General features: G+C 40.1%; 1 protein-coding gene across 1 annotated transcript; it reads right to left on the bottom strand.

The window, feature by feature from the left end:
- tmem222b (transmembrane protein 222b) lies at window positions 1-27,962 on the bottom strand. The gene is made up of 7 exons (XM_082186847.1): window positions 27,745-27,962; window positions 23,782-23,866; window positions 17,603-17,634; window positions 17,207-17,306; window positions 16,846-16,976; window positions 2,127-5,020; window positions 1-1,996 (listed from the first exon to the last, which is right to left on the bottom strand). Exons 1-6 carry the CDS (start codon window positions 27,861-27,863, stop codon window positions 4,933-4,935), a joined length of 555 nt encoding a protein of 184 aa, XP_082042973.1. The 5' UTR covers window positions 27,864-27,962; the 3' UTR covers window positions 1-1,996; window positions 2,127-4,932.
- Between the last annotated feature and the right edge of the window lie 37 nt (window positions 27,963-27,999).

Here is a 27,999-nt window from a genome sequence, read left to right as displayed (position 1 = left end):
TTGTAGTAGTAAACATTTTATTGAAATCAATGATGCATGGACATTAAATATCATAACTTAAATTATTGGCAGAATCTGTTTGAAATGTGATGATAATACAAAACTGGGAACTTTAAATGATTTAGAAGATGATGTTTCCATTGGTTTTTGATGACAGGATATTGGCTTTTGCCATTGGTTTTCTTGTTATGGTCACAGACTCAGCTATGGGGAAATACATTGTGCAAACTCAATAACTCGATTTAAAACCACCATTACTGGGTGCTTTGGAGTAAAAGGAAAAGTAAATGACAATGAAAGACCAATAGACCACTTTAAACTGATGCACAATTTATAAAAATAAATCAGATAAAGCACGCAGTCATCTTTTTCACATTCTTATATTGAATGCAGAATAGTGTAGAAGGTTATTGTATTATGAATATAAAAATAGGTGGTAACTCATCTGGAATAAGAAAGGCCTTGTGAAGTGTTTTTATTTTACCCTGTTTCTAGATGTGCTCTTACTGAATGGCTATTCAGGGTTAAAAAAAACAAACAAAAAAACATTCTGCTTCTCTAATCTATCTATAACACTCAACATACCACTACTGCATTCAGAAGGCAAAATACATGCGGCCAGTTCTCTATAAGGCAAAATATATCATCACAAAGATTCTTATGACCTGATATTAAAATGCATTTGATTATTAGCTATAACTAAGAAACCCAGAACTATCAACTGTTAAATACCAATCGCTAATATCATACTTTCTCAGTAGCAGACACATGCATACTTAGTTACAACAACTTAAAATTTGTTGAGATGACTTAAATATCAAACTTAACTAAAGTTAACTAAACTTAATATTTTAAGTCAAGCATGAACACATACTTTTTTAAAAGTTGAATTTTAAGTTGTGATAAATCACAACAATCCATTTTTTTTACAGCGCAGAACATGCTAAATAAGCAAACAGCGCGCGCACACACACACACACACACACACACACACAGGTTCAAATCACACTAATGCAGCTGCGGAAGGTTTGAGGTGACAGTTTTGTGAGTATTAAAAGTCTATTTGTTAGTAATTGTGCAAAGGTAATGCAGCTCTTTTTTACGCATAGTATAGATAAGTTGTAAATTGGCCAATAAAAGAAACATAGAATCTGCTAACAAAACTGTTCTAATGTCAAAAATCTATCAAATATTTAAGTGCCACTTTCCATAAAGGGAATCCTATAATGTCTCACTGCTTTTTAAAGGCAGGGCACAAATCCAATGTTTTTGTAGGAAAAACTATTTTATCTAACAAACATGAAAGCCTTTTTTTTTATTTAATTTTTGTAATCTTTGTAGCTGCGTCACACATTTTACCAAATGATTCCCCCATTACAAGGGGAACATTAATTGTAACTGTGACATCCCAATCATTTGGAAAAGTTAACTTTTACAAATTGTGTTGACAATGACTACATTTGTCAAGCTCAACCATTCAAACCTGTTAGTAATCAAGTTATTTTCAAAAATGTATGACAAATAAAAGTTTATCAATAATTACAAGTCAACAATTGGTCCCAAACAAGGCAAATTCGCAAGCCTGTAATAAATTGTTATTAATATCATTAAAATTTTTTATTTAAAATATTTTAATATTTAGAATTATAATTTTTTTTTTTTATAAATAGTTTCAGGCCCTTTTGTCCCCTATTTGTGGAAAGTGTGGAAAGTGGCATGTGAATTACATTTTTTTACATATTGTAACTATAGACAGGATTTCAGTGAATGAATGAATGTTTTATAAAAGTATAAACCCGTGGAATGCCATCATCTTTAGGGATTACAAACAGGAAATGGGAACTACTGGGCTGCGGTGACTATTAAAACAGTCAAATGTGCTTCTGATCCACTAGTTCACGTCTTTGAAGACAGGAAAGCCGTCGGTAAGAACGTCACACTTCACACAGGCTTTCTAATCTGATCAGCTCTAGCCGGTGCCAGCAGGGGCAACACACTCCTCACACACACACACACACACACACACACACACACACACACACACACACACACACACACACACACACACACACACACACACACACACACACACACACACACACACACACACACACACACACACACACACACACACACACACACACACACACACACACATACAGCAGCCCATCTGAAGAGTCTCCAAAGAGCTCAAGACACTTGGCTACCTGCTGCTCTTGGCAATACTTCCAAAGACCGAGAGTGTGAAAGGGGGAGTGAAAAGAAAAAATGTGAGAAGAGAGAAATAGGTATAAGAGGGGAGTTCAGTGATTTTTCCTTTTGAGTCGAAACAAAGAGGGGATTTCATTTACGCACAGGAGCCATGGAAACGGATTTGGTGTCCAGACCATAGTCTAAGATTACAGCAGGATTCGATGTGTCTGAAACTAAATGCACAGTTCAATGCGACAGTGGAGAAGAGCAAACAGACCTCTAACAGGATTTCTGTGTTCTAGATTACGGTAATGGAGGTTAGATTCGATCTAGAACACTGAGGGTCCAATTTGACCTCAGGTTTGTTTTTCTAGATACACTAATCAGATCCATTCAGATGTACGAGTGAAACATTTTCACCCAAAATAACAAATATTTTGCATAAAGAAAATAAAGCCTGCTTTATTAGGAGGAAATCTTAATTTTTTCATGACATGTTAAAAAAAAATCCCCCAAAATGTCATTACTGTAAACACAGTATTTACTGTTATTACTATAAAAATAATGTAATATTATTGATGGACCAATTTGACTTTAGTTTTGATTTTCTTCCTGGTTATACACCAATCAGATCCATTCAGATGTACGAGTGAATCTCACAAAAACAGGCCATCTCCATCCAAAATCAGAAGGAAATATTAATATATTTTGCATAAAGAAAATAAAGCATGTTATTAGGATAATTAATTTTAATGACAAATCCCCCAGTGTATTTAAAATAAATAAATAAACCAATATAGATTTAAAGTGTTACTACATATAACTGTATAATACAATATAATATTAGTTTTTCTCATGTAGGAAATGTGCTTAATTGCCATGAAAAAACATCACATTCTCAAGAGAATATAAAAATAGGCTTCATTTACTTTGAACAAAAAATATTTTGATCTCGGGGTGAAATAATGACATGGACATGTGCATGTCCTCATAAAACATGGATCATAACACACACACACACACACACGCACGCACGCACGCACGCACGCACGCACGCACGCACGCACGCACACACACGTGTATGTATAAGTGTGTGTTTGTGTGCGTTTTATTTATGAAGATATGTGTGTGTGTGTGTGTGTGTGTGTAATGATTGTTAGATTAGGCATAATACTATGACATTATACCCTTTGATATTTCTTTTAAAAACAAAATTTTAAAGCATTAAACATGTAATTTCATAGTTCATGATTGAAAGAGTAAAGCTTTCAAAAAGAACATCCAAAACTGCTGCAATGTGAATTCTCAGGACAACAAAGATTTATTAATGGCAACATGACATCAAAATTATGACCTAATTTATTTTCCTTTGCTCCTAGTCTTACTGTGCAGGATTAGATTAGGATCATGTATAGAAAAAGAACCCCTGGTTTCACAGACAAGGCTTAAGCATAGTCCCAGATTATAATGCACGTTTGAGCTGTTTTAACTGAAATAAACTTGCACTGAGATATATTAAAATATGTCAGTGCCATTATTTTGTCTCAAGATGCACATCAGTAATGTTTTTTGTTCTAAGGCACATTTAAAAAAGCTGCCCTGATTGAACAATGCCTAAACCTGGATTTATCTATGTCCTGTCTGTGAAACCGGGCATAAATGTCTGTCTTTGTAATAATTCCTCAAATGAACCGACTAAATCAACGGCCCTTTTAAGCTAAAGTCACCAATGTCACTTAAATTGCATTCAAGTCTGGCTCTATTCTGCTATGGAACATCAATTCCCAATAGATAAAATAGTCCCAGCCAAAATGTTTCACTTAGGAATAGGTCACATTCCACTTTAAGCAAATAGGTTGAGAATGCCATTTCATAAATATGTTATATAACTAGTAAATTAATAAAATATAAATTATGGAATATAATAATAGCTGGTAACAATAGTTTGATGCAAAGACTGCTTTAAATCTATAATGAATACAAGACTTTGCTTATGCATTAATTATACATTTTTGTATGTGTGTGTATATATATATATATATTATATATACACACATATATAAAACAATTACATTTTAAAGCATGCCAATCTAAAATATTAAAAGCAAAAGCTATATTTGATATTTGTTGATGGTTAGCCTTGCCAATAAAATGACAAAGTGTGTTCTTAAATAAAAACAATATTAAAAGCGATAATTAAAATAAGCTTTCATATGCATGGTAAGAAGGGAAATCTATCTTCCAGTAACTTATATCTCAATATATAATGCACTGATTTTGCAATAAACTATGTTCTCAGAAAGAACATAGCATCCTTAGAAATATTCAAGTTATATTTAAAATATAAGACAATGTATACAATACAATATAAGTAATAGTGTTACTTTTCCTAAACAGCAGTTATAGTTTGGAGATCAAAATCTAACCAAACAATGAATGAGCACCATAACCCTCAAGAAAGACACCAAAGTCATGCCTTTGGAAGACAGATTTTTGAGAATAGCGTTTCTTACATCACCACAAGACATTGAAGCCATGGCGTATGTGCTGTCTGTACCCTACGACAAAGAGGTCTAGCATTTGATGTTTGACGTGTAGCTCCTGAACCCATTGAAGAGCCGGACTTCAAGTTGACATTCATTGGAGTCCCCATTAAGCTGAAGATATGTGTCCCCGATGGGCACCGGATATTGTGCCCACTCACCCTGAGCCGCCCCACCTCTATCTGATCCAGCTCGGTCATCGCAGGTTTAGAGATAGGGCAACAGCCAGGATGACGCTGGTTAAGATGCAGAACGGAAGCCAGGTCTTCAGCAAGCCAACGCAACTGTAGAAAGACAGAACAAAAAAAATGTCAGTGAGAGGGACACAGGAAGCGAGACAAATTAAGCGAAGATGCTAGTGGTGTTTGTCTGTGCAAAACGTGCCGCCATGATGCGAAGGTGTTCCGGGTGGTTTCTGAATGGTTTCGTAGGTTGCCAAGGCATTGATGTGCTGTTGGTGGTTGCTATGGTGTTCTGGTTGCTATGCAGTTAAGAAGGTGTTCTGACTGGTTGTAGGTGTTTTCTAACTGGATTCAAATAAAAAGCCCACCCCAAAGTCTCTGTAATATTCTGGGTCTGGATTCACGGAAATCAGCCAAGAAAGTTAAGATAAATTCAAAGTTCGTAAGAATGTTCCTAAGTGCAATTCTTGATAAATTCTTAAGTTCTCAAATATTTTCTTAAGAAAATAACAGGCTTTGGTGTTATTTGATTGAAAGGTGGATAATGCTGAAGACTCACTAAATAAAAAACACCTAAAAAAGCCTGTCTTTTTGCACTGCCTGCAGATTACCGTAGTTAGCATTATAAGCATGCACACCAATAACGATAACTAGTTGTCAACAAGATAATGTTGTCAAAATTAGTGCTGGATACCTGAGGTAATTTTATGTTAGGCTACACTGTTTGCTACTTGATCGCATCTCGTTAACACTTTTCAACATTAATTCAGAGAGTATGACCGATTGTTTTCCATATATCCATTTTCTTTAAAGTATCCTTGAAAAGGGGGTTTAACTTGTCAAACAGTGAGGGATTTTTCTGGACCTCTGCAATGAACTTCTCCGCAATGTCGTCTGCCATTTTAAATGCGCGAGCCCTTAAATTCGAATGGATTCTGATTGGCTGTCGTGTTTTATCATTGGGAAAAAAATTGTTCTGAAAGTGACCCCAACTATATCGTTCCTCTATATCGTTATCTTTATAGTTATTGTTCTTTGTTATTCTTAAATCACTCAGCACCTTGTTTTTGAGTTAAAATGTGCTGACAAGCATTTATGGTAAGCTAAAATATAGTTTAATGTTATTTCTTCTAAAACATGCAAGCCATTTTTTTTTAAATCAATAAAAGCTGCAACATATTTAGTTGCAATTTAGCACTTAAAGTTACAAATATTTTAACTTTAAAAGTAATATTCAATAACACACTACAGAAAAAAGTAATATTAAAGCACTTTACATGTTTTTTAGTATGTTAGTAAATGCATCAAAATAAGTGTACTTTAAAGTATAACAAAATATTATGAAAAAAATGACTAGATTTTAGTTGAATTTTTAGTTTGGCATTATTACAAAGTGCACTTTTTAAAAGTCTACTTCAGTGTGTGTTAAGAAACAGAAGTTTAAGGTCAAATTCAAGTATGCTTAACTGTTTTTTCATTAATATATTATCTGCCGGTCCATTTAAAATTTTTATTTTTTTTAAATCTATACTTTTAAGATTTAAGACTACAAGTGCACATTCAATACAATTAAGCACACTTTTTTTCACAAGGGTGATGCTTGCCTTAAGCAAACACTATTAAATCACATATAAAACAAACAAAACAAAACAAAGGTGAAAAACTAAAATGATTACTGTGACATCACATTACATTCCCCTAAACAGCACATACACCATTTGTTGATTTAACAATACAAGACTAGAATATGCTGCAAAATTAGAATATGTTGCAAAGTGGACCAGCCTTCATGCTGATAGTTGAAATTCTGGCTCTGTCTGACTTCCAATTACTCTATATTCTGATGCAACCACAACAATGTGCTTCCCCAAGTTGGAGGACAAAATAGCTGCATCATGAGTTCATACCGGCAGTTCCTTTTAGTGACTGACAGTAGAACTCTCATAATAAACAGTGATGGATGTACACTGAACACTTTCGGCCAGGAGAAACATGCACTCAACGCAACGCTTTCAATTACACCTGGGTTCCAGTGAGAGACGCCATGACAGTCTATCCTTGCGTGATTCCCTCTCAGTCCCTTGGGGCCAATGCACATGCATTGTGTTCTCAGAAAGCAACCAGTAGGCTGCAAAAAAAAAAAAAAGTTGTGTCTGAAACAATCCCTTATTAGACTTGAGTGGACAGCTTCAGGTGCCATGTAGAAATCTTTTTAGCTGACACCCAAAACAGAGCACTGGGTCCAATCTCAGTCCTATAATTATGCAATCCTGCAGCAGATAGGATTTAAAATTGAATTTAGGATATAAAATGGCCACAAACACATATACTGGAGGAGTGATACAAACAATGAAAAGTTAAAAAATCTCTTCATTCTAGCATAGCATATTGCAGAAGCATGTGGCAAATTCTACTAATGATGCACTTTATTTTTGATGACCTCACTTAAATCATGAATCTAGAATCAAATGACATCTGAAAGGCTAAAGGCCTAGATATACCTGAAATGAAATCAAAGAATGAACTGGTGTGGCGTCATTTCAAACAAAATCGGGCAAACACGAAGCCTGCTTCGGGAGTTCGAAACAGCTTGCCAAAAATAAATTTCTGGAAATGTTTGCTCCAGCTCGAACACCTTCAAACTACCATTGGCTTGAGGCGATTATGTAGGTGTGCTCTGAGGTTTTGCAATCTTCTCCAGTTCATTTCTTCTGTTCACGACATGAGTAAAAACATGAGGACAATTGAGATCTGCTTTATTATAGAAATTGAATTTGTAATTCTAATTGAAAGTGACAATAAGTCTGTCTGTCTGTTTTTTCATGTTTAATACTGAAAAGCTGCTTGCTTTAAAGTAATCTATTGTAGATACAAGCATTCAACGGCCCTATAGTGTAAGTGATGGATAATCAATGGCTATCTGTGCATTAAACCATTTTAATGCACGACGTGGAGTCAAAGAACCACCCAATGCGAAGCGGAGTACATTTAAATAGTTTAATACACAGCTAGCCGTAAATAAACCTGCTTATACCATGGTCGTTTGTTATTGATGTTTGCAGTGCAATATTTGACCGGAAGGGTAAAAATGACAGTTATTTTTGTCAGTTACGGCCTGTTAGATGTAGCATACTGCCTCTTTAAATCAGACACAGAGATAAACTAGTGCAGTAAGATTACATTTATTTGAAAGCATTTATATGAATTAATTATAGAGAGAGAGAGAGAGAGAGAGACAGAGAGACAGAGACAGAGAGAGAGAGAGAGAGAGAGAGAGAGAGAGAGAGACAACAATAATGTTGTGAGTTTAATTACTTCAAAAACAGCGATGTTACCCCCTCCTTGCTGAGAAATATAACGTAGCAATACACTAATGAATCTTATTAAGGCTACGTTTACACGTGGCCGGTTATTTGCATAGACGGACATTTCACCCTCTCCGTTTTCAGAAAAGTGTTCGTTTACACAAACCCGTGTATGCCGTCAAGAGCATGCCAAACCTGTAGGTGGCAGTGTAACGAGAAGCTCAAGCCCATGTTAGCCAATCAGAATCCCGAAAATATAGGTCGCACCTTTGACGCAGTGCAAGTTGTGTCGCATACTGTGACGTCGACTGCCTAAAACGTACTCGGTTACTAACGTAACCTCTGTTCTCTCTAGAGAGGGAACGAGTATTGCGTAAGCTAGCTTACGCTGCGGGAAAGTCTCCTTTCTCGAGATACTGAAGCCAAAAATTATCCTTAATTTTTTAAACTTTGTCAACGCAGTGCGGCAGCCTGCAGACCTAGGGCAAGCGAATCGCGTGCCCATTGGCTGCCCTGCGGCAACTGCAGCAGCCTATGGCTGAGCCTTGCGCGTGACGTCACGTCCAATGATACTCGTTCCCTCTCTAGAGAGAACAGAGGTTACGTTAGTAACCGAGTACGTTCTCTTACGAGAGGTTCTCTCGTATTGCGTAAGCTAGCTTACGCTGCGGGAACACCCTTGTCAACGCCGTGCGCGCGCCCAGCATCCTGAATGAATCCCATGGGGGGGGGCCCAGGGAACGCGAAGCGGAGCTGGGCGGCCAAGATACCACAGTACACAAGCACATAATATGGGGCAGGGAGCGGCACAGCCGGTCCAACTAACACTTCCCACATAGTGTAGCTCAACCAGTAGAGCTAAATCCACAACATAGCCCGCACACAGACAGTGGGCTGGCTTACGCGAGACCTAGACTGATAGCACTTTGGCCTGCAAAGCGGGGACTTCCAGGTTGTAAAACCTAACAAATGTGGAGGGGGAGGCCCAGCCTGCCGCCGCACAAATGTCATGAATGGGAATCCCACTGGACCACGCCCACGATGAGGCCATGCCTCTGGTGGAGTGTGCCCGAATGCCCAAAGGGCACTGCAGGTTTTTAGATGCGTAAGCAGCTGCGATAGCGTCAACTATCCATCTGGACAGGGTGTGTTTCGAGGCGGCGAGACCCTTGGTGCGCCCACCAAACGAAACAAAGAGCTGCTCTGAACGCCTAAAGGCGGCGGAGCGTGAAATATAGCTTTTTAGCGCTCTAACTGGGCAGAGGAGATTACTATCTGCCTCGCAGCCATCATTTGGCAGGGCTGACAGGGAAATGACCTGCGCTCTGAAGGGAGTGCCCAGAATTTTGGGGACGTACCCATGCCTCGGTCTGAGAATAACTTTAGAGTTATTGGGTCCGAACTCGAGGCACGCAGCGTTAGTGGATAACGCGTGAAGGTCTCCCACACGTTTTACTGAAGACAGAGCTATCAGAAAAACGGTTTTGAGCGTGAGGTATTTCATATCCACAGTCTCTAAGGGTTCAAAGGGATGTGCTTTCAGTGCGTCTAAGACCAGTGAAAGATCCCACATAGGAACCGACGGAGGTCGCGGGGGGTTCATCCTCCTCGCTCCTCTAAGGAAGCGGATGACAAACTCGTTCCTTCCTAATGCGCGGCCCGGCTCTGAGACAGAGAGCGCTGAAATAGCCGCGACATAGACTTTGAGCGTGGAGGGGGACCTGCCCGCGTCCAGTAGCTCTTGAAGGAAGCACAAAACGTGCGGGACCCCACATGTCTGTGGATTAAGCCCTTTGGCAGTGCACCATTTGTTAAACACCGACCATTTAGACGTGTAGAGCCGCCTCGTGGAGGGGGCTCTAGCTTGTATGATCGTGTTCATCACCCCTTCTGGTAGATCAGCGTGTAATTGTTGAGGCTCCACGCATGCAGAGACCAGTGCTCTGGGTGGGGATGCCAAATCGAGCCGTGGGCTTGGGAGAGAAGGTCTCTCCGCACCGGAATCGGCCAGGGGGCTGAGTCTGCCAATTGTATGAGTTCCGGGAACCAAGCTTGGTTCTCCCAGAATGGGGCTATGAGGAGCACTGTGTGGCGCGCTTTCCTGACTCTCTCGATGACCTGAGGCAGCAGAGAGACTGGTGGAAACGCATATAGCGGGCCGCTGGGCCATGTCTGGGCCAGCGCGTCCTCGCTCTTTGAAAAGAACACTGGGCAGTGGGCGTTGTCTTTTGACGCAAAGAGGTCGACTTTCGCTCTGCCAAAGCGGCGCCACAGCGACTGGACTGTTTGGGGGTGTAGAGACCACTCCCCAGGGGGAACGTTGTCCCTGGACAGTCTGTCGGGGCCCTCGTTCAGATGGCCAGGCACATGCGATGCTCTCAGAGAGCGCAGAGAGTGCTGAGCCCATACGAGGAGGCGTTCCGTCAGGGCGCAGAGTTGCTTTGATCTGACACCGCCCTGGCGGTTCACATAGGCCACTACTGAAGTGTTGTCCGTGCGGACTAGAACATGGTGACCATGGAGGAATGGGAGGAAGTGCATGAGCGCTTTCTCGACCGCGAGCATCTCTAGACAGTTTATGTGTAGGAGATTCTCCTGGTCTGACCAGTGGCCATAGACCGGTCTGCCTTCGAAGAGCGCTCCCCAACCTAGGTTGGACGCGTCTGTTGAGACAACTTTCCGGTGTGAAACCACTCCCATAGTCACTCCAGTGTGATACCATTCGGCTGCTAGCCAGGGCTGCAGGGCTGAGACACAGACCTGAGTCACTCTGATTAGCGAGCCGCCGGTCGCCCAGGCTCGATGGGAAACGCGCGCTTTCAGCCAGCGTTGAAGCGGGCGCATGCGCAGTAAACCCAGCTGAAGCACTGCTGCAGCTGAGGCCATATGCCCCAGAATGCGCTGAAATGCTTTCAGGGGAACCTGTGTGCCTTCTTTGAAGGATGCAGCGAGGCGCTGAATGCGGCGCGCGCGCTGCTCCGACAATCTGGCCGTCATTGCCACCGAGTCCAGTTCTATTCCGAGAAAGGAAATTGACTGCCGGGGCGAGAGCGAGCTCTTGGTCCAGTTGACCGCTAGACCCAGACCCTCCAGGTGGTCGAGTAGCGCTGTTCTGTGAGACACAAGTTCTGTCTCTGACTGCGCTAGAACGAGCCAATCGTCCAGATAGTTCAGAATTTGCATTCCCTGACTCCTCAGGGGAGCGAGAGCCGTGTCCATGCATTTCGTAAATGTACGGGGTGCTAAAGACAGGCCGAACGGCAGGACTGTGTATTGATAAGCTCGACCGTCGAAGGCGAATCTCAAGAATGGCCTGTGACGGGGAGTTATTTGGATCTGGAAATACGCGTCTTTCAGATCGAGAGAGATAAACCAGTCTCCTGGGCGAACTTGCGCAAGGATCTGTCTGGTTGTAATCATCCTGAACGGCCGTCTCATGAGAGCCTTGTTCAGATGTCTCAGATCTAAAATAGGTCTTAATGCTCCGTCCTTCTTGGGAACGAGGAAGTAACGGCTGTAAAAGCCTGACTCGCTCGAGGAAGGATGAACTTGTTCTATGGCCCCTTTTCGCAGCAGCTTTGCTATTTCTGCTTGAAGCAGATGCGCTGTTTCCAAACTCACTTTCGTTTCCGTCTGCGCTAGAAAGCGCGGAGGGCGACGAGCAAATTGGAGCGAATAGCCGTGTCTTATGGTGTTGAGCACCCATTCTGACGCGCCCTGAATAGCTTCCCATGCTTTTGCATGCATAGCTAGGGGTCGAATGGTCTCTGGGTTCAGATCGCCGCGTTGCGCGGGATGGGGAACCTGTATCAGAGAGGGTGGGGCGGCGCGCGCGCCGCCGATGCTCGGACACGAGGGCAGAAGAACAGGGCTGGCCGACTGTGCAGATTTTAGAAGCTCGATCTCGGACGATGGAGCGTGAGCTGCTGTCAAATAACCCAGGCGCGAGAGCGGCGTGGGGATAATGGTGTCTGAAAGTGGGTGCGCGTGCTCGTGAGCTGGCGCGGGATTTGCACTTATGACACGGCCAGTGTTTGGAAGCTTTATGAGGTTTGCAACCTGTCTGGCAGAGCTGGTAGTGGGCAGGTGTGAGCACAATGCTGTGGGCACATTTTCTGCACTTGATGCTCGAGCGGAAAGTTTCCGCTTTAAGAGATAGCGTTCTGGACGCGTTGCCATGGGAACCTGGTCTGTGTGAGGCAGTGAATACACGGGAGTGGGCACTTTTCCTACACTTAATATCCCTGCGGCTTGGGCCGTAGCAACTTGAGGTAACTGAGTGACAGAGCGAGCAGCGAGTAGGTGTGGGCACGGAAGTGTGGGCACATTTCCTACATTTAGTACTCGAGCGGTGTGAGGCCGCTTTATGAGAGATCGCTCTGGGCGCGTTACCATGGGGATTGTACATGTGTGAAGCAGTGAACACGTGGGTGTGGGCACATTTTCTACACTTAAAGCACTTATACTCTTTTTGAGATTTATCTGAGTCGCCGTGAAAACGGCGTTTGTGTGCAGGCGAGCGAGTGTCATTACTGGCTCGTTGGCTGCGGTGTGTGCTGCTGCAGTAGCCTGAACATAGGGGACTGACAGAGCTGTGCGTTTCGATGGCGGTCCGGCCGTAGCGGGACCCAACCATCTTTTCCTCCTTGCGGATGCTAGGAGGACTTCGCGGGCTCAGGCTTCAACGCGATCTTGGGCCGCGGGCCCCGTGGGGGCGGCGGTCTGTGACGGCTGGTCGAGCGTGACCTGGGGCGACTGCCCTGGCGTCGCTGCGAAGCGCTGGGAGGCCTGGAAGAGCGCTGGTTAGAGCTGCGCACAGGAGGCTGAGTTTGAGGGCGGCCTTGTGGCGGGGCTCGAACGGCGGGGCAGGAAAAGGTTCATCGCCTGTGACGCCTTCTGAACTTCGGAGAACCGATCCACGATTCCGCTGACCGCAGGGCCAAAGAGGCCGGTGGGCGAAAGTGGTGCGTTCAGGAAAACGGCGCGCTCTGAGTCACTCATGTCAGCGAGAGTCAGCCAGAGGTGTCTGTCGATGACGGTGAGCGCGGCCATGGATCTGCCGATGGCCTGAGCAGCGGTCTTGGTGGCGCGTAGCGCAAGATCCGTAGCGCTGCGCAGATCAGTTAAGGCGGACGGACCCGAGCCCTTCTCATCCAGCTCACGGAGGAGGTCGGCTTGAAGGATCTGAAGGACGGCCATTGAGTGCAGGGCGGAAGCAGCCTGGCCGGAGGCGGCGAAAGCGCGGCCGGCGAGAGCTGAGGTGGTCCTGCAGGCTTTAGACGGCAGGGCAGACTTTGAGCGCCATCTAGCAGACGGCGGGCAAAGGTGCGTTGCCACAGCTTCCTCAACGGCGGGGATAGCGTTATAGCCGTTCTCGGCGGCTCTGTCCACCTGAGAGAGAGCCGAGGAGACTGGTGAGCGGAGTCTGGTGGAGAACGGAGCGTTCCAGGATTTAGAAAGCTCGGTGTGGAGCTCAGGCAGGAAGGGTGCTGACCTAGAGGCAGGCGCAGGGCGGCGGCTAGGTAGAAAGCACCCGTCAAGGCGATTGGGCTCCGGCTCCTTAGGTGGGGACCAATCCAGTCCCATTCTCTCGACCGCTTGAGTGAGGAGGCGGAGAAGCTCCGCGTCAACACTGGCACGTGACCTGGTAGACTCCAAAGTCGAGGGGGCGGAGCGGTGAGAGCCCGACCAGTCCTCGCTGTCAGACGCGAGCAGAGAGCAGCTGTCAGCGGCATCATCTGCATCATCCCCCAGGACGACGGCAGTGCGGGCAGAGGCCGGCAGCTGCGCGTCGGTGAAGGGTGGGGGGGAAGGAGAGAGCGAGACTCGCGGGAGAGGTTCCGGCGAGCGCTCAGCTGTAGCGTCCAGTTCCGGCGGCCTTTGGGAGCGACGTTTCTTCTTACGTGGCCCAGAAGAAGTGGCCGGAGAAGGTGGAGGTTCCTCGAATTTAGCGAGTCGAGCCCGTAGGGTCGACATCGGTAACTCCTCACACTGATCGCAGCCGCCCTCGGAGAGAGCGCGGGCTGCGTGGTCGAAGCCCAGGCAGAGAGTGCACAACACGTGGCAGTCTCCGTCGCTGAGCGCGGCTCTGCACGAGCCACAGGATGAGCGAGGCATTTGCAACAACGCCTCGCGCTCTTTTAGATGCAGGTGTGTCGCGGCGGACACACAAACACACAACACAGAGCAAAGAAAGGATATGTATGCCGGATGGCGCAGCAGGCAGGGAAGGCTGAAGGCGGCGAGCGGCCGGCGTCCTCAGGCTGAAATCCTCGGCGTGCTGGTCGCTTGATTCGACGGCGGCTTCCTCGAAGATCAGCGATGCGAAGAGCTTCGCTGAAGAGACAGAAATCAGTGAAGCAGCCTCTGTTCCTTGCTTATATACGCTAAGCCACACCCCTAATGACGGGCTGTGACGCATTAAGCGCGCCAAGCGCGCTCATTGGACGTGACGTCACGCGCAAGGCTCAGCCATAGGCTGCTGCAGTTGCCGCAGGGCAGCCAATGGGCACGCGATTCGCTTGCCCTAGGTCTGCAGGCTGCCGCACTGCGTTGACAAAGTTTTAAAAATTAAGGATAATTTTTGGCTTCAGTATCTCGAGAAAGGAGACTTTCCCGCAGCGTAAGCTAGCTTACGCAATACGAGAGAACCTCTCGTAAGAGAACTGTTTTTCTCAGTTTACATGCAAACGTGCGAACAGAGTTTTCCAAAATCTCCACTCTGGCCTAAGTTTTTAGAAAGAATCGTTTTCAGAGGCGAATTCTCCGTTTGCGTGTAAACGAGGGGCACAACTGAAGGGAAATGTCTCCGTTTTTCAAAATAACCATGTACGTGTAAACGGGGCCTAATAAAAGTTACGGAGCAGCGGTGATAATTTTCTGTGTTCTTTCATGAATATTTCTGTGTGTGAGCTGCGCAATTTCTGTATGCGAGTGATGTGTGTGTGTGTGTGTGTGTGTGTGGGCTTCAATGAAAGCATCGCATTAATACAGAACAATGATTAAACTGACTGGAACTACCTGTGTATTAAACAGTTTTGTTGCAAACCTTCCATCCAATCAGAATCAAATATTCAGATTATTGGTATAATGATATATGCATAAACATGACATGACTGGAGTGCCGAACTGCCTATGCAAACATATCCACATTATATATGATCAGATGCTTTATTAACTACTGTTTTCTAACCACAGACATTTTGTTGTAATTATTATTCTTTTTTTGTTATTGAGTGGAAAGCGAGCAGCACATATAATCATCGATCTAAGCAAAATACTAGTAGTGTGGGCGATGTTGGGATGTTCATTAATAGTATATCGCTGCTCACATATTTAAAACTTCTTTTTACCCCTAAGCAAAGAACGAAAAACGTGACCATGATATAAACCATGAGTATATCAGGGCCTTAAGACCTCATATCCTCACATCTGTTGTTGACACAGTCAGTAATAATAATCAGACCTCAAGATCTGCTTGACAATTACAAGAATCCCTGTAATCCATGGAATGAATATATTCATAATATCCGTTCATGTTTGTTGCATATTCAACTCAAGGTTACTATGAGGTGCACCTCATCATCTCCATTAAAACATACTACATCTCAACTTAGAGTTGAAATGATAAAATACACTGCAGTGGTGCTCTACTTTAGGTCTGTAGGTTCCTTTTTTGAAAAGCATTACTAGTTCAAATGAGGACATTTATCACAAAGTTTTGAGCTTACATCCAGTCTACACTGTGTAGTGCTGCTCATATTGCAGTAAAAATGAAAAAAGGCCACTATAATCAGTGATTATGAGTGATATAATCAGTGTTTTTGAGGCAGATAAAAACTTTAGAAAAGACATTTCCCCATCAAATTACGTTCAGTGTAATTATCTACTGCACAAGCGTTCAAAGTTTGAGATCGGTAAGATTTTTTAAAAGTCTTTTATGCTCACCAAGGCTGCATTTATTTGATCAAAATACAGTACAAAAAGTAATATTGTGAAATGGTAAAGCTGAATTTTCAGCATCATTAATCCAGTCCTCGGTGTTACATGATCCTTCAGAGAAATATGTTGATTTGCTGCTCAAGAAACATTTATTATTATCATTAATGTTGAAAATAGACCTCCTTCATATTTTTTGTGCAAACTTTTTTTTTTTTTTTTTTAGGATTATTTGATGAACAGAAAGTTTAAAAGAACAGCATTTATTTGAATTAAATCTTCTGTAACACTATAAGACATTTGTAACAGTCTTTACTGTCACTTTTGATCAATTTAATGCATCCTTGCTGAATAAAAGTATTAGTTAATTAAAAAAAATAATGACCCCAAAGTTTTGAAAGGTAGTGTACTTACATTTAGTAGCCTGGTGTGTAGCTAACTACTTTTTAAAAAGGATAACTTGTCATAAGTTGAGTCTAGTCAGATATAATAATGTGTCACTTGTAATTTGGCAGTATCCTAAGTATCCTAATCTGGACAACAGCAATTTGAAAACCTATTTGTAAAGTTGCACAAACCAAACAAAAGATTTTCGAATGTAGAAATCTGATCAAAGCACAAACACATCCACAAACATATATTTGAAAGCAACAGTGTGAATGTGCACAGCTCTATTAATCTCACCTGACGTGTTTGCCATGAATGAGTGACAGTAGGCAGAGATTCACCATATTCCATGAGGTGCTGTTGTCATATTTCATCAAGTTCAGTGCCATGGCAACATGTGAGTGACAATTGTCACAACAAAGGTTGTGCTGGAGGGAAAGCAGAGATAAATGTCAGGATATAAACAGCAGTTTTTCTGAATGGATGCTCAAAGAATTGTTTTCCCCACTAAATAATTCTGTAATAAACTGTTCCATAGGATATCAACATAAAATTGCAAAGGAACATTTACTGTTTTTGATTTCCTGACTGTAGTTCATAACTGTACAATATGGATTTCAACACTTTTAATGTGAAATAGGGAAGAAACACATATTACCATTCTCTGTTTATACTCTTCTGATGCATTGTGAACTGCTGTGTCCCAGGTGTTAGATCCACTACTGGCATGCACTTTACTTACATCTAACATCCAGTACCTGGGAATAAAACAGATAAATACTGCAGCGAATACATGGCCAGTATGTATCATGAAGCACATGTATCAGGAAAAGCCTAAACCCACAATGCTGTTGAAAAAGCCAAGTCATTTCTTTTATAACCACTTCTGGAGGACCTTAAAAGTGATGTATAATTTCTTGGATCATAAATACTTTCTTGTTTTCCAGCTTAATATACAGAGGGAACAAGTAGCAAGCCATTCGTAGGTTGATTCCCAACAAAAAAGTAATGTTTTGAGTATGCTGACCAACTCAACACAGCAACATTGACTCACTTTGTTGGTCTTCCAAACGCCATGTTGTCTTCCTGCAAGAGCAGCAAAATAGACTGTTAAACTCTGTATGTGTGTACAATGTGACAACTTACAACAACAAAACCCAAAGCCTAGGTGTGCGTGCTTTAAAAAAAAAAAAAAATCATAACATATGTATGGAAGCTTGTTTCCACCATGGATACATTTTTTTTTTTTTTAAGTTAATGACTTTTTATCTCAAAATTGTGAGTTTATATCTCATAATTTATACTTTTTATGTATGATGAGTCCATGTCTCACAATTCTTAGGAAAAAAAGTCCGAATTTTGAGAAATTAGCTCAGTATTGTATATAAAATATAAAAGTCAGTATTACAAGATATGAAATTAAGAATGGCAAGATTTGGCAAATTTAAGTTTATATCAAACAATTCTGATGAAGATGATAAGAATTCTGATGAATCATATTGTTATGATAATAACTATCAAAGATAATCATTGATATGATTAAACAATGAATCTGAATTGCAATGTATAAACGCAATTCTAAAAAAAACAAAAAACAAAAAACAAACATATATATATATATATATATATATATATATATATATATATATATATATATATATATAATTATATATATATACACACAGTACAGGCCAAAAGTTTGGACACATTACTATTTTTTATGTTGTGATATATTATAACAATTTAAAATAATTGGTTTTCAATTTATTATACTTCATATTATCATTTATTTCTGTGATGCAAAGCTGAATTTTCAGGATCATTACTCCAGTCTATCACATGATCCTTTAGAAATCATTTGAATGTTGATTCATTATCAAAGTTGGAAACAGTTCTGCTGCTTAATATTTTTTCATAACCTGTGAAACTTTTTTAGGATACTTTGATGAATAAAAAAAAAGAAAAAAAAAGAAGCAAATGTTTTAAAAATAGAAATCTTTTGTAACAACAATATACACTACTGGTCAGTAATTTGGGGTCAGTAATTTTTCTTCTTTCTTTTTTGGAAATAAATCAATACTTTTATTCAGCAAGGATGTGTTAAATTGATAAAAAGTGATGGTAAAGAAGATTTATATTATTAGAAAATATTTTTTTATTTTGAATAAATGCAGTTCTTTTTAACCTTTTATTCATCAATTATATTAGGCAGCAGAACTGTTTCCAACACTCATAATAAATCAGAATATTAGAATGATTTCTAAAAGATCATGTGATAGACTAGATGTCACATGTGACACTGAAGACTGGAATAATGATCCTGAAAATTCAGCTTTGCATCACAGAAATAAATGATAATTTGATATAATAAAATGAAAACCAATTATTTTAAATTGTAATATATCACAATATTACATTTATTTTTCCTGTATTTTTGATCAAATAAATGCAGGCTTGATGAGCAGAAGAAACTTATTTCAAAAACATAAAAAATAGTAATGTGTCCAAACTTTTGGCCTGTACTGTATTTTTTTTACTCTGTGACAGAAACAAAGTTCCATACATATCCCTCTTTCCTGACAGATATCAGATATCACACTTCTCCCTGTGGGATCCAATATTCCAGTGAGATTTATATTACCTGGAGCTATCCGTTAGCATGCCACTCAACTCAAGTATGTTTATTGAAATCAGCCATCTTTGCTCATGGAAGCTCAATTCTCTGCCAGGCCATGTGACTAATGACTGCAGAGCTGCAGCTGACATCATGATGACAGCACTAATTGCCTGACAGCACCACAAGACCAATGGCAACAAAAGCCCCTTCAATAGCAACTGTAACAAAGTCTATTTCAGTCCATTCAAATCTATTACACGCTTTAAACGGCACTACACAATACAACAGCATCTAAAGTAACATATAATGAAATAGTAGTGATTTAAACATTGCTTTGTCAAAGTTCATTGGACATTTTGGACTTGGATATCTTGATTTTTTCAATCTTTTTAATACAATAATATTTTGTCTTACTGCACTGGATGATTTTTTCTCTCATTCATTCTTAAAACAAGTAAAGATTCTTTCAATCCAGTACAGAAAGACACAATTTAATTTAAGATACATACAGTATAGATACGATTCTACAAAAATAATAATAATCTTAATATATTAGGCTGTGTTCCTTCTCAAGCATATTTATCTTGTATTATTATGTATATTTAAAGTGCCCCTATTATGGGTTTTCGAATTTAACATAGCTGAATTTAACATAATATAGCCGTTTGTGAATGTAAAATGTCGGCAAAGTTTTAAAGGCCAGAGTGCACGACAAAAAAAATATTCGCAGCGTCCAAATTTGCATACTGAGTATAGGTACTACATTTGAATTTATTTTTCGACCGTTTAAAAAGTATGATCTGTATAGTATGAATATGTGTAGAAAATGAAATTTGGACATACTAAATCCGCCATGTTGTTCCTGTCATGTGATCTACCAGCACCAATTGCGTCGCTTCACTTCCAATCATAAATCCCCTCCTGTGGCCTTATGGGATAGTAAAGTGTCCATTGTTTGAGCACTCCTGGGATTTTTCAAATACTATGTATTCAGACATACTACTCTTTTGGCGTACTGTTTTTCTGATACTATATAGTAAAGAAGTATTTGATTTTAGATGCAGCAATTGTCTCTGAACTGCCGAAACAAGTCGTCAGTAATTCCAGTCTTACTTGTTGCAAACTAACAAGTTATTACCCGCCTATGGCTTTCCTTGGCTGCTCGTGAACAACATTTGACCCGCCCTCAAACACTGTAGTTGTAGCTGAGGCCTGGAAAAGTTTGGTTTGCGTTGTTGACATGTTGAGAAGACGCGTTATTCTGCGCTGAAACAGCAAATCCACTTTGCATGCGCTTCCTTAGGATGAATACTTGCGCTAGAATTGATACGGTAAAACCGACTCCATCGTTACAGTACGTATCACTGTGTATACAAATGCTGAGGAAGCCTCCGGAACTGAAATTCAGATATGGTAATAGGTATTTTGTTTCCGACACTCAATGTAAGTGGTAGACCAATCACAACAGACTGAGACATCTGACCAATCAGAGCAGAGGAGGCTCTCGGAAAAGAAGGAACTGGAAAGTCAAACTTACTTCAAATCAGCATGAATTTAAAATTCACCCTATTTGTGACCCTGGAACACAAAAACAGTCACAAGTCGCATGGGTATATTTGTGGCAATAGCCAACAATATGGGTATTGTATATACAACATATAGTATGGGTCAAAATTATGGATTTTTCTTTTATGCCAAAAATCATGAGGATATTAAGTAAAGATCATGTTCTATTAAGATATTTTGTAAATGTCCTACCGTAAATATATAAAACATTTATTTTTGTGAGTGAATGCAGCAAAATCGCAAACATAAATGGACAACTTTAAAGGCCAACTTTTTTGCCACCCTCAGATTCCAGATGTTCAAATAGTTGTATCCCGGCCAAATATTGTCCTATCCTAACAAACCATACATCAATGGAAAGCTTATTTATTCAACTTCCATATAATGTATAAATATCAATTTCAAAATTGTGACCCATGTGACTGGTTTTGTGGTCCACGGTCACATTTTCTAAATTCATATAGATCTTATTGTGAATGATTCATCCATGTATACGTTTCTTTTTTTAAATCAAAAAAAAAAAAAAAAAAAAAAAAATGTTGGTAACCAAACAGTTTTGGTGATCATTGGCTTACATCGTATAGACAAAAAACAATTGAACAAGATATCTACTTTTATGCTTCACTGAAGAAAAAAAAAATTCATATAGGTTTGAAATGACATGGAGATAAATACATTTTGACTTAATGTTAATTGAGGAAACTATATCCTATTATTGATTTTTTTTTTTGCAGTGTGCGCTCTTTTGATATAGATCAACAACCTAAAAACCAAATAGCAATGTGGTAAAAGACACAAGCATCAACAAAGCAATGTCTTAGTAACAACCTAAAACACCTAACTGTGGCAACAGATTTTGCATGTGCAAGCGTCATATACATAATCTTCTAAAACTTAATAATCAGTTTAGGAATTTCTAAAACTCTTGAGAACTCACTGTGAACTAAGCTCAACCCACTTCTCCCGCTCATTCCACATGCTAGACGTGTTTTAGTCCCTGTCAGCCACAAGCGGAGTTAAGTGCAGCAGATTGTAGTGCACTTCAATGTGCGCTGGCCCGTATCACCGCAGGTCAAATAACCACATCCTCTCATGTTACCGGCCTTGCTCTACCCAAGATATTTCACTTTTGCTCCTTTCTGACAGAGATCTGCTTAAAGGATAAATGTCCAAATCTGAAGAGAACTGTTTTCGTACTATGATAAATTTAACTTTTGTTTGAACAGCTAGTCCAAATTAGTTCAGGATTCTTATGAACAAGCGGCTGGATCTCTTTTGTGGTTCCATTTAATACTAAGTGTATTATGAGATAGAGTTGCCCTGACTGTGAACTCTAAGATACTATCATGTATTTTTTTAACAAGAAGAATCCAGAACTCTGGAAGCGGCCGAGAACATTGCAATTATCAGGACAGAAAGCCCACGGAGCAGAAGGATTGAGGTGTAGCTTTCACCACATGTCCTATTACAGACAGGATTCCTCCTCTGCTCTGCACCTTTTTTTTTTTTGCACAGGTATAGATTTTTCTGTTGGAAATAACAGGATGTGCTTGTACAGGGTCACTGAGGAAGCTGGTGGCAAATATTGAACTTTCCAGTGATTTCTAGTGGAAGCTAAAACGATCCACTTATGAGTGGAATTTTGCAGCAAATTATAGAGACCTTTATCTAGAGGAACATTCTTTGCTGAAACCAGGAACGAACTTTATAAGGCCTTTATATGTCAACAAAAGGTTATTTGACATTGTTGAGGTCAGACAGGAGCAAAGTCTACACAGTCTACACAGGTCATTTATAACACGCAGTAACAAGCCTCCAAGGGCTTCGAACAAGCTCATTGTTGCCAAACTGAAAGAGATCCAAACCATCTAGTGAGAGATTTAAACCTGCACAACTTGGAAATTTTCCCAATTTTATACTTAACGCATGCCCACGGTTGCCAGATTGCATAAATTATCTCTCCACTTGTGAAAAGGTGATGGCAAACATGTTCATTGAAGCTCAAAGAAATGCAAGTGTTTTCCTGCAGGAACTTCTCAATTTAACGGCATACTCTTTTTGGAAATACTTTCAATTCAATTTTACCATGATGACTACTGTCACAACAATAAGCGTTCATTGCGGAAGTGTTAATCATTCAGGGTTGCCAGGTCTGCACAACAAAACCCAAGTGCTAATAAAAAAAATAGCCCAATAATGGCCAAAACTAGCCCAATCGCTTTCCGGAGGACTTTCAAAAGAATGAGAGAATATTAAAAATGTCTTCATTTATGTTCCGAAGATGAACAGAAGTCAACAACATGAGTTGATGACAAAATTTAAATTTTGGGGTGAACTAGGCCTATCCCTTTAAAACCCAAAGTATATTTATAAAAAGAGTGCACAAAGAGCGATACAAAACAGTAAACAAAGCCGCATATTTTTTTTTTTATGCATATGGAGAAGGCTCCATAATTTTTTCTAAACTTTGCATGAAATCCGCAGATCCGCTACTTTTCTTCCGAGCAAATATCCTATAAATAACACGACTCTGCTGCCCTCTGACGTCTGGCAGAGTATAAAAAGCAATTGTACTGCGTGTGTGTTGAACACGTCCAACCGCGGTTGAGTATACTATGAAAGCTGTGCGGACAAGACGGAACGAGGCAGAACGCGGAAAATTAATACTTGGGCCTTAAGAATGTGCATCTAAAAAGCTTACAACAGACAAACAACAAACAAACAATATTTTTATCTTTCTAATGTTAACCGATAAAAGATGCATTACGGAAATAAATGAAACATTTTCATTTTATTAGGACTATTTTAGTAATTTCTTGTACTATTTTAATGTGTTTTAATTTTTCGAGAGGCTTGAACAAAAAAGTCAGACAGACAGACCTTAGATCATCTAGGCATTGTCCTGCATTTATTCCTGTTAATTGGAAAATAGAATTGGCATTGTGCGCTTTCTCCGAAACAGGTGATGTGCAACTTGTATTTAAAATATCCAATCATGCACTTTCTCATGTATTCTTGAACAGACAAACCGTGCATGTAAACGTACTTACTGAGACAAAGTATGGACCTGCAAAATCACGGATCACTCCAGTGGAAGTGCAGATGCCCATATGGCCAATGAATGGAAAAAGCCATCTGAAAGGGTAAAAACAAACAATGGGATAAATGAAAGCAATGAAAACACGTTGCATTCTGTTTTATTGGAAAAAACGTTTTTGCCCCACAGGAAGAAAAATGGTAAATGCTTAGATTTATTTGCAGACTATATTATTTATTTTTGTTTAAAATGTTTCTATTTTATTTAAATATTTCTATTTTATATAATTTTGGTTATAAATGTAACTTTTAGGAGTACACTAGCCTACCATATAGAGACCTCAACACTAATTAGGGGCCGCTTACACAACAACGTTTTCAACAGTAAAAACGGAGATCCTTTTATGGGTTTTGGCCGTTCATTCAGACAACGACGGGGTTTTCGGGGCCTGAAAACACAAACTTTTTAAAACAGGTTTCAAAGTGCACGTTTTTGAAAACGATAGGCCTACCAATGTAGGCGCACAGTGTTACTTTACACAGTGACATCACCATCTGCTGGCTTGACATGCATGCAGTGTTTTTAGTAGTTTTCGCGGATTGGTATGAACGGGGATAGTTTTGACATCATCTGTACAGAGCAAGTTACTATTGGTATGAAACACTCATCTTTCAAATTTTGTAAGAAATTCAATCAATAAATACAGTTTTGTGGCTCTTTAATGTGTTGTGACGGATTGCTGTAGCAGCTCAGTTCAAGCGGCACGAACCGATCATCTCTTCCCACTAGCTATAGCACGAAAAAAACATGAATGAACATCAGAAGGTATGTTTTTTTCAACCACGGAAAGACGTCAATACACACCATTTTTCAAGTTTAAGTCCACTCTCCTGTCTGGTTTGTTTGTTGGACAAAATGGCAGATTCTGAGTTATGACTGGTCAGATCGCCTGTCAATCAAACAAATGGTGAATTTCATGGGGTCTAATAAAAAAAAATTAAAAAAATTAAAAAAAAAAAAAAATTAAAAAATCGAAACAAAATTCTTGCATTGCACATTTTATGCAGTGTCTGTGATGACTGCTGTTCTTTCTGTTATTTCTTTCTTCTCATATTTAATAAAGAAGAATTTAATACTAAGGTTAAGAATTTAAATTAAGTGGGACAAAAAGACTTAAGATCTGTGGTTAACAAGCTCAGTATATTTTCACATTTTATTTTTAAACATAAAAAACATCAGTAATACCCCATGTAATTTTTGTAAGCTGTTCCTGGTGTCAGGGACATTAAACGTTGGCATGACGCAAAATAAACCCCTTAGGGGTGCTACAAGACTTGCATGGCAAGAGCAAAAATAAAAAAAGGAAATTGCCTATAAAAAAAAAACTGAAATTGTTCACAAGGGGTGGAATTACACATACACTTGTGTGTGTTTTGGGAAGACAGCTAAGTGAGCGCAAGGCTTGATGCTGGAGTGCGCCCTTTTCAATATCATACACCTGGCCAAAATCCAGCTTCCCCTGCTGATTCATATTCATGTTATTTTGGCTTTGGAATTCAAACAAGCAGGGCAACAGAACCTGCAATCCAAAGGACAACCAGATAAGGAAGAGGATTTGACACTAGACCAAAATTCCTATCAAAGTAATTAAAAAAAGGTTATCCGGGGTTTAACATGAATAACGGTATGAATATCCTGGATAAAACAGCCCCAGTGGAGTTTCTGAAGTGGAGTAGGGTATACGCCGGCACCCCAGATACGGTCCTGTCCATGTGCATATTTATCACAGAGTGTCCTACAGAGCAAGCCGCTGACCCAAATACAGGAGACAAACAAAACATGAGGCAAGGAACTCTCACACTGAGATAATCTGCAGTGGAAGACACCAGGAGACAGGTCTAAGATCAGCTGTAATCAGTGTAATCTCAGCAAATATGATTATTAGGAGTTTGCATTGTGATCCCAGATGAGAACATAATGGGTGCCTCCTGTTGATGTTACTGAACTTAAGTTCCATCCAGACCAATGCATTAAAGATTCAGCAAAGGTGTCGTCTTTGCAACTAATGGTCATAAATTATAATGCATGTTATAAAATTACTGAGATATGCATTACAAAATGGTGTCCAATCACTTTAAAATAATATGAACCATTTGAAACAAATAAAAAAGACTTAAAGACACCATGGTACTGCACTTATCAAGGTATTACTATGGTATTCTTTAAAATACCCAGGTGTAAATACTACAATACTTCAATATAATCATTCAGCGCCATATTATGTAAAAGGCATGGTATGACCATCTGATACATCACTGTACCATGGTACTTCTACACTACTTTTCTGTACGGAGAAGAAAAAACCCCCACTGTAATCACTTTGTTATCTGACAAACAAAAGACAGAAGCTGACCAAAAGTGTAAAATCTCATTTGATTGTACACAAAAAAGTCAGAATTGCAAGTTTATATCTCCTTATAACTTGCAATTGTGAGTTTATGTCTCACAATTCTGAGAAATAAAGTCAACTCGAAATCGCGAGTTATAAAGAGATCTAAAAGCGCAGTTGTGAGAAAAAAAAAAAGTCAGAATTGTGTACACTGCGGCGGAAACAAGCTGCCATACTTAGCCTATTGGTTATACTAAGTGATGGAAAGAACTACAATCCCATGAGCATGAAGCATTGCGAACAGCAAAATCAAATTATAAAAGAAATATAAAAATTCTAAGTTAAAAATGTTGATTTTAGCCAATTCAATATTTACTGAAATTTACATGAGTTTTAGGGATTTTTGAAATTTCCATTACTTTTGCAGGCTTGGATATCTCAATGTAAACATGTCTTCTTATTTTCAGGTTTTCCACGGGAACCCTGGTACATTCAAAAAGTCAGCTTAAAGGTGCATTACATCAGGTTTGTTAAATAGAGTGCTGCAAAAAAATGTGTTTTTTTTTTTGGGAGAGATTTTTACTTATACATTTTTTTTAAAATAATGATTGAAAGAGTTGATGGAAGCTTAATGGTGGTGACGTTTAAGTCTACAACCGTGGTGTAGTTTGTTTAGCTTTTTACTTCTGCAGATTGTATTTATTCATAAAAGTTGTGTACATTTCATTATTGATTGATCATTAGCTTATTATGATTAGCAAAAAAAATAAAAAAATAATTAAGAATCAACCTTTTGTTGGTCACAGAACTTATTTCTGTAAAAATCAAAAGGTCAATAGAAAAATCCTATTAGGTTTTTGTTGAGAAAGTCAGTGCGATTCTAACTTACAGGTTGGCCTATACCAAAAATATGTAATCACTGAAGCTCTAAATGATGACAGTTTTTTTTTTTTTTTTTTTTTTACCTTCACACTCCATACTTTTATTACAAACACATACTATTTTTGCAAATAACAATTTAAAGTTATGTCTGTTCCTAACACAATGCTATAATCAGAATATAAAGCATGAGTTGTATGGACTAGCCTACTTTTTGTCATTTTTGGAGCAGCTCCAGTCTCCATCCACTCACAATAGCGCCAGTCCCCATCCACTCTTATTGTTTCAAATTCAAAGAGTGTGATCATTTTTTAAATAGGACGTGTGCTCCGGTGTTCGAATTTTAATTTTGTGTTCCGGGGAAGAATTGCATGTTTGGAGCAACATTTTTATTTCATTTTATGAACTACTCGTTTAAACACAGCGAGCAGGTTTTTCTTGTCAGGAAAATTAGTTCAAATGCCAAATCAGTTAATGTTTAACAACACACGATTTACACTGTCAACGCTACGCGACGCGACGCGACGCAACGGACCGCTGCCAAATCAACAGATCAGTCCACAGCGCAATTGCTCAATGACGCTTGCTGGTGTAATGTTTGGTGTGTAATGCATCCATTATAAACACAAACCTCTTTTATACGGGACTGAATCGCTTTCAAAACATTAACATGAAGCAAAAGCAACAGTGGAGGCGAGAATCACTCACGATAACACGGGGATTGGCGTCCATACAATACAGTAGGGATAGCGGCTTATGCTCGGGTCTATCCTCTCAAACGCTATGTTATAATTCTTCATGGTCTCTATTTCGACAGCATCCGCCATCACCAGCTGTGAGAAATGAACTTCATTCGTTCCGCTTCCTGGAAGCTGCAGCGCGCTGGCGACACGCGCGGCGCGTTTCCGGGATCCCTTCGGCCACTGCAGACCACACACGTTATCTATGGCAAATATCAAGTGA

This window comes from Leuciscus leuciscus, assembly GCF_965113295.1.
Source record: "Leuciscus leuciscus genome assembly, chromosome: 12".
NCBI classification, from domain to species: domain Eukaryota; kingdom Metazoa; phylum Chordata; class Actinopteri; order Cypriniformes; family Leuciscidae; genus Leuciscus; species Leuciscus leuciscus.
Note: the sequence above shows the minus strand (reverse complement) of the source record. Positions and strands in the feature narration are given on the sequence as shown.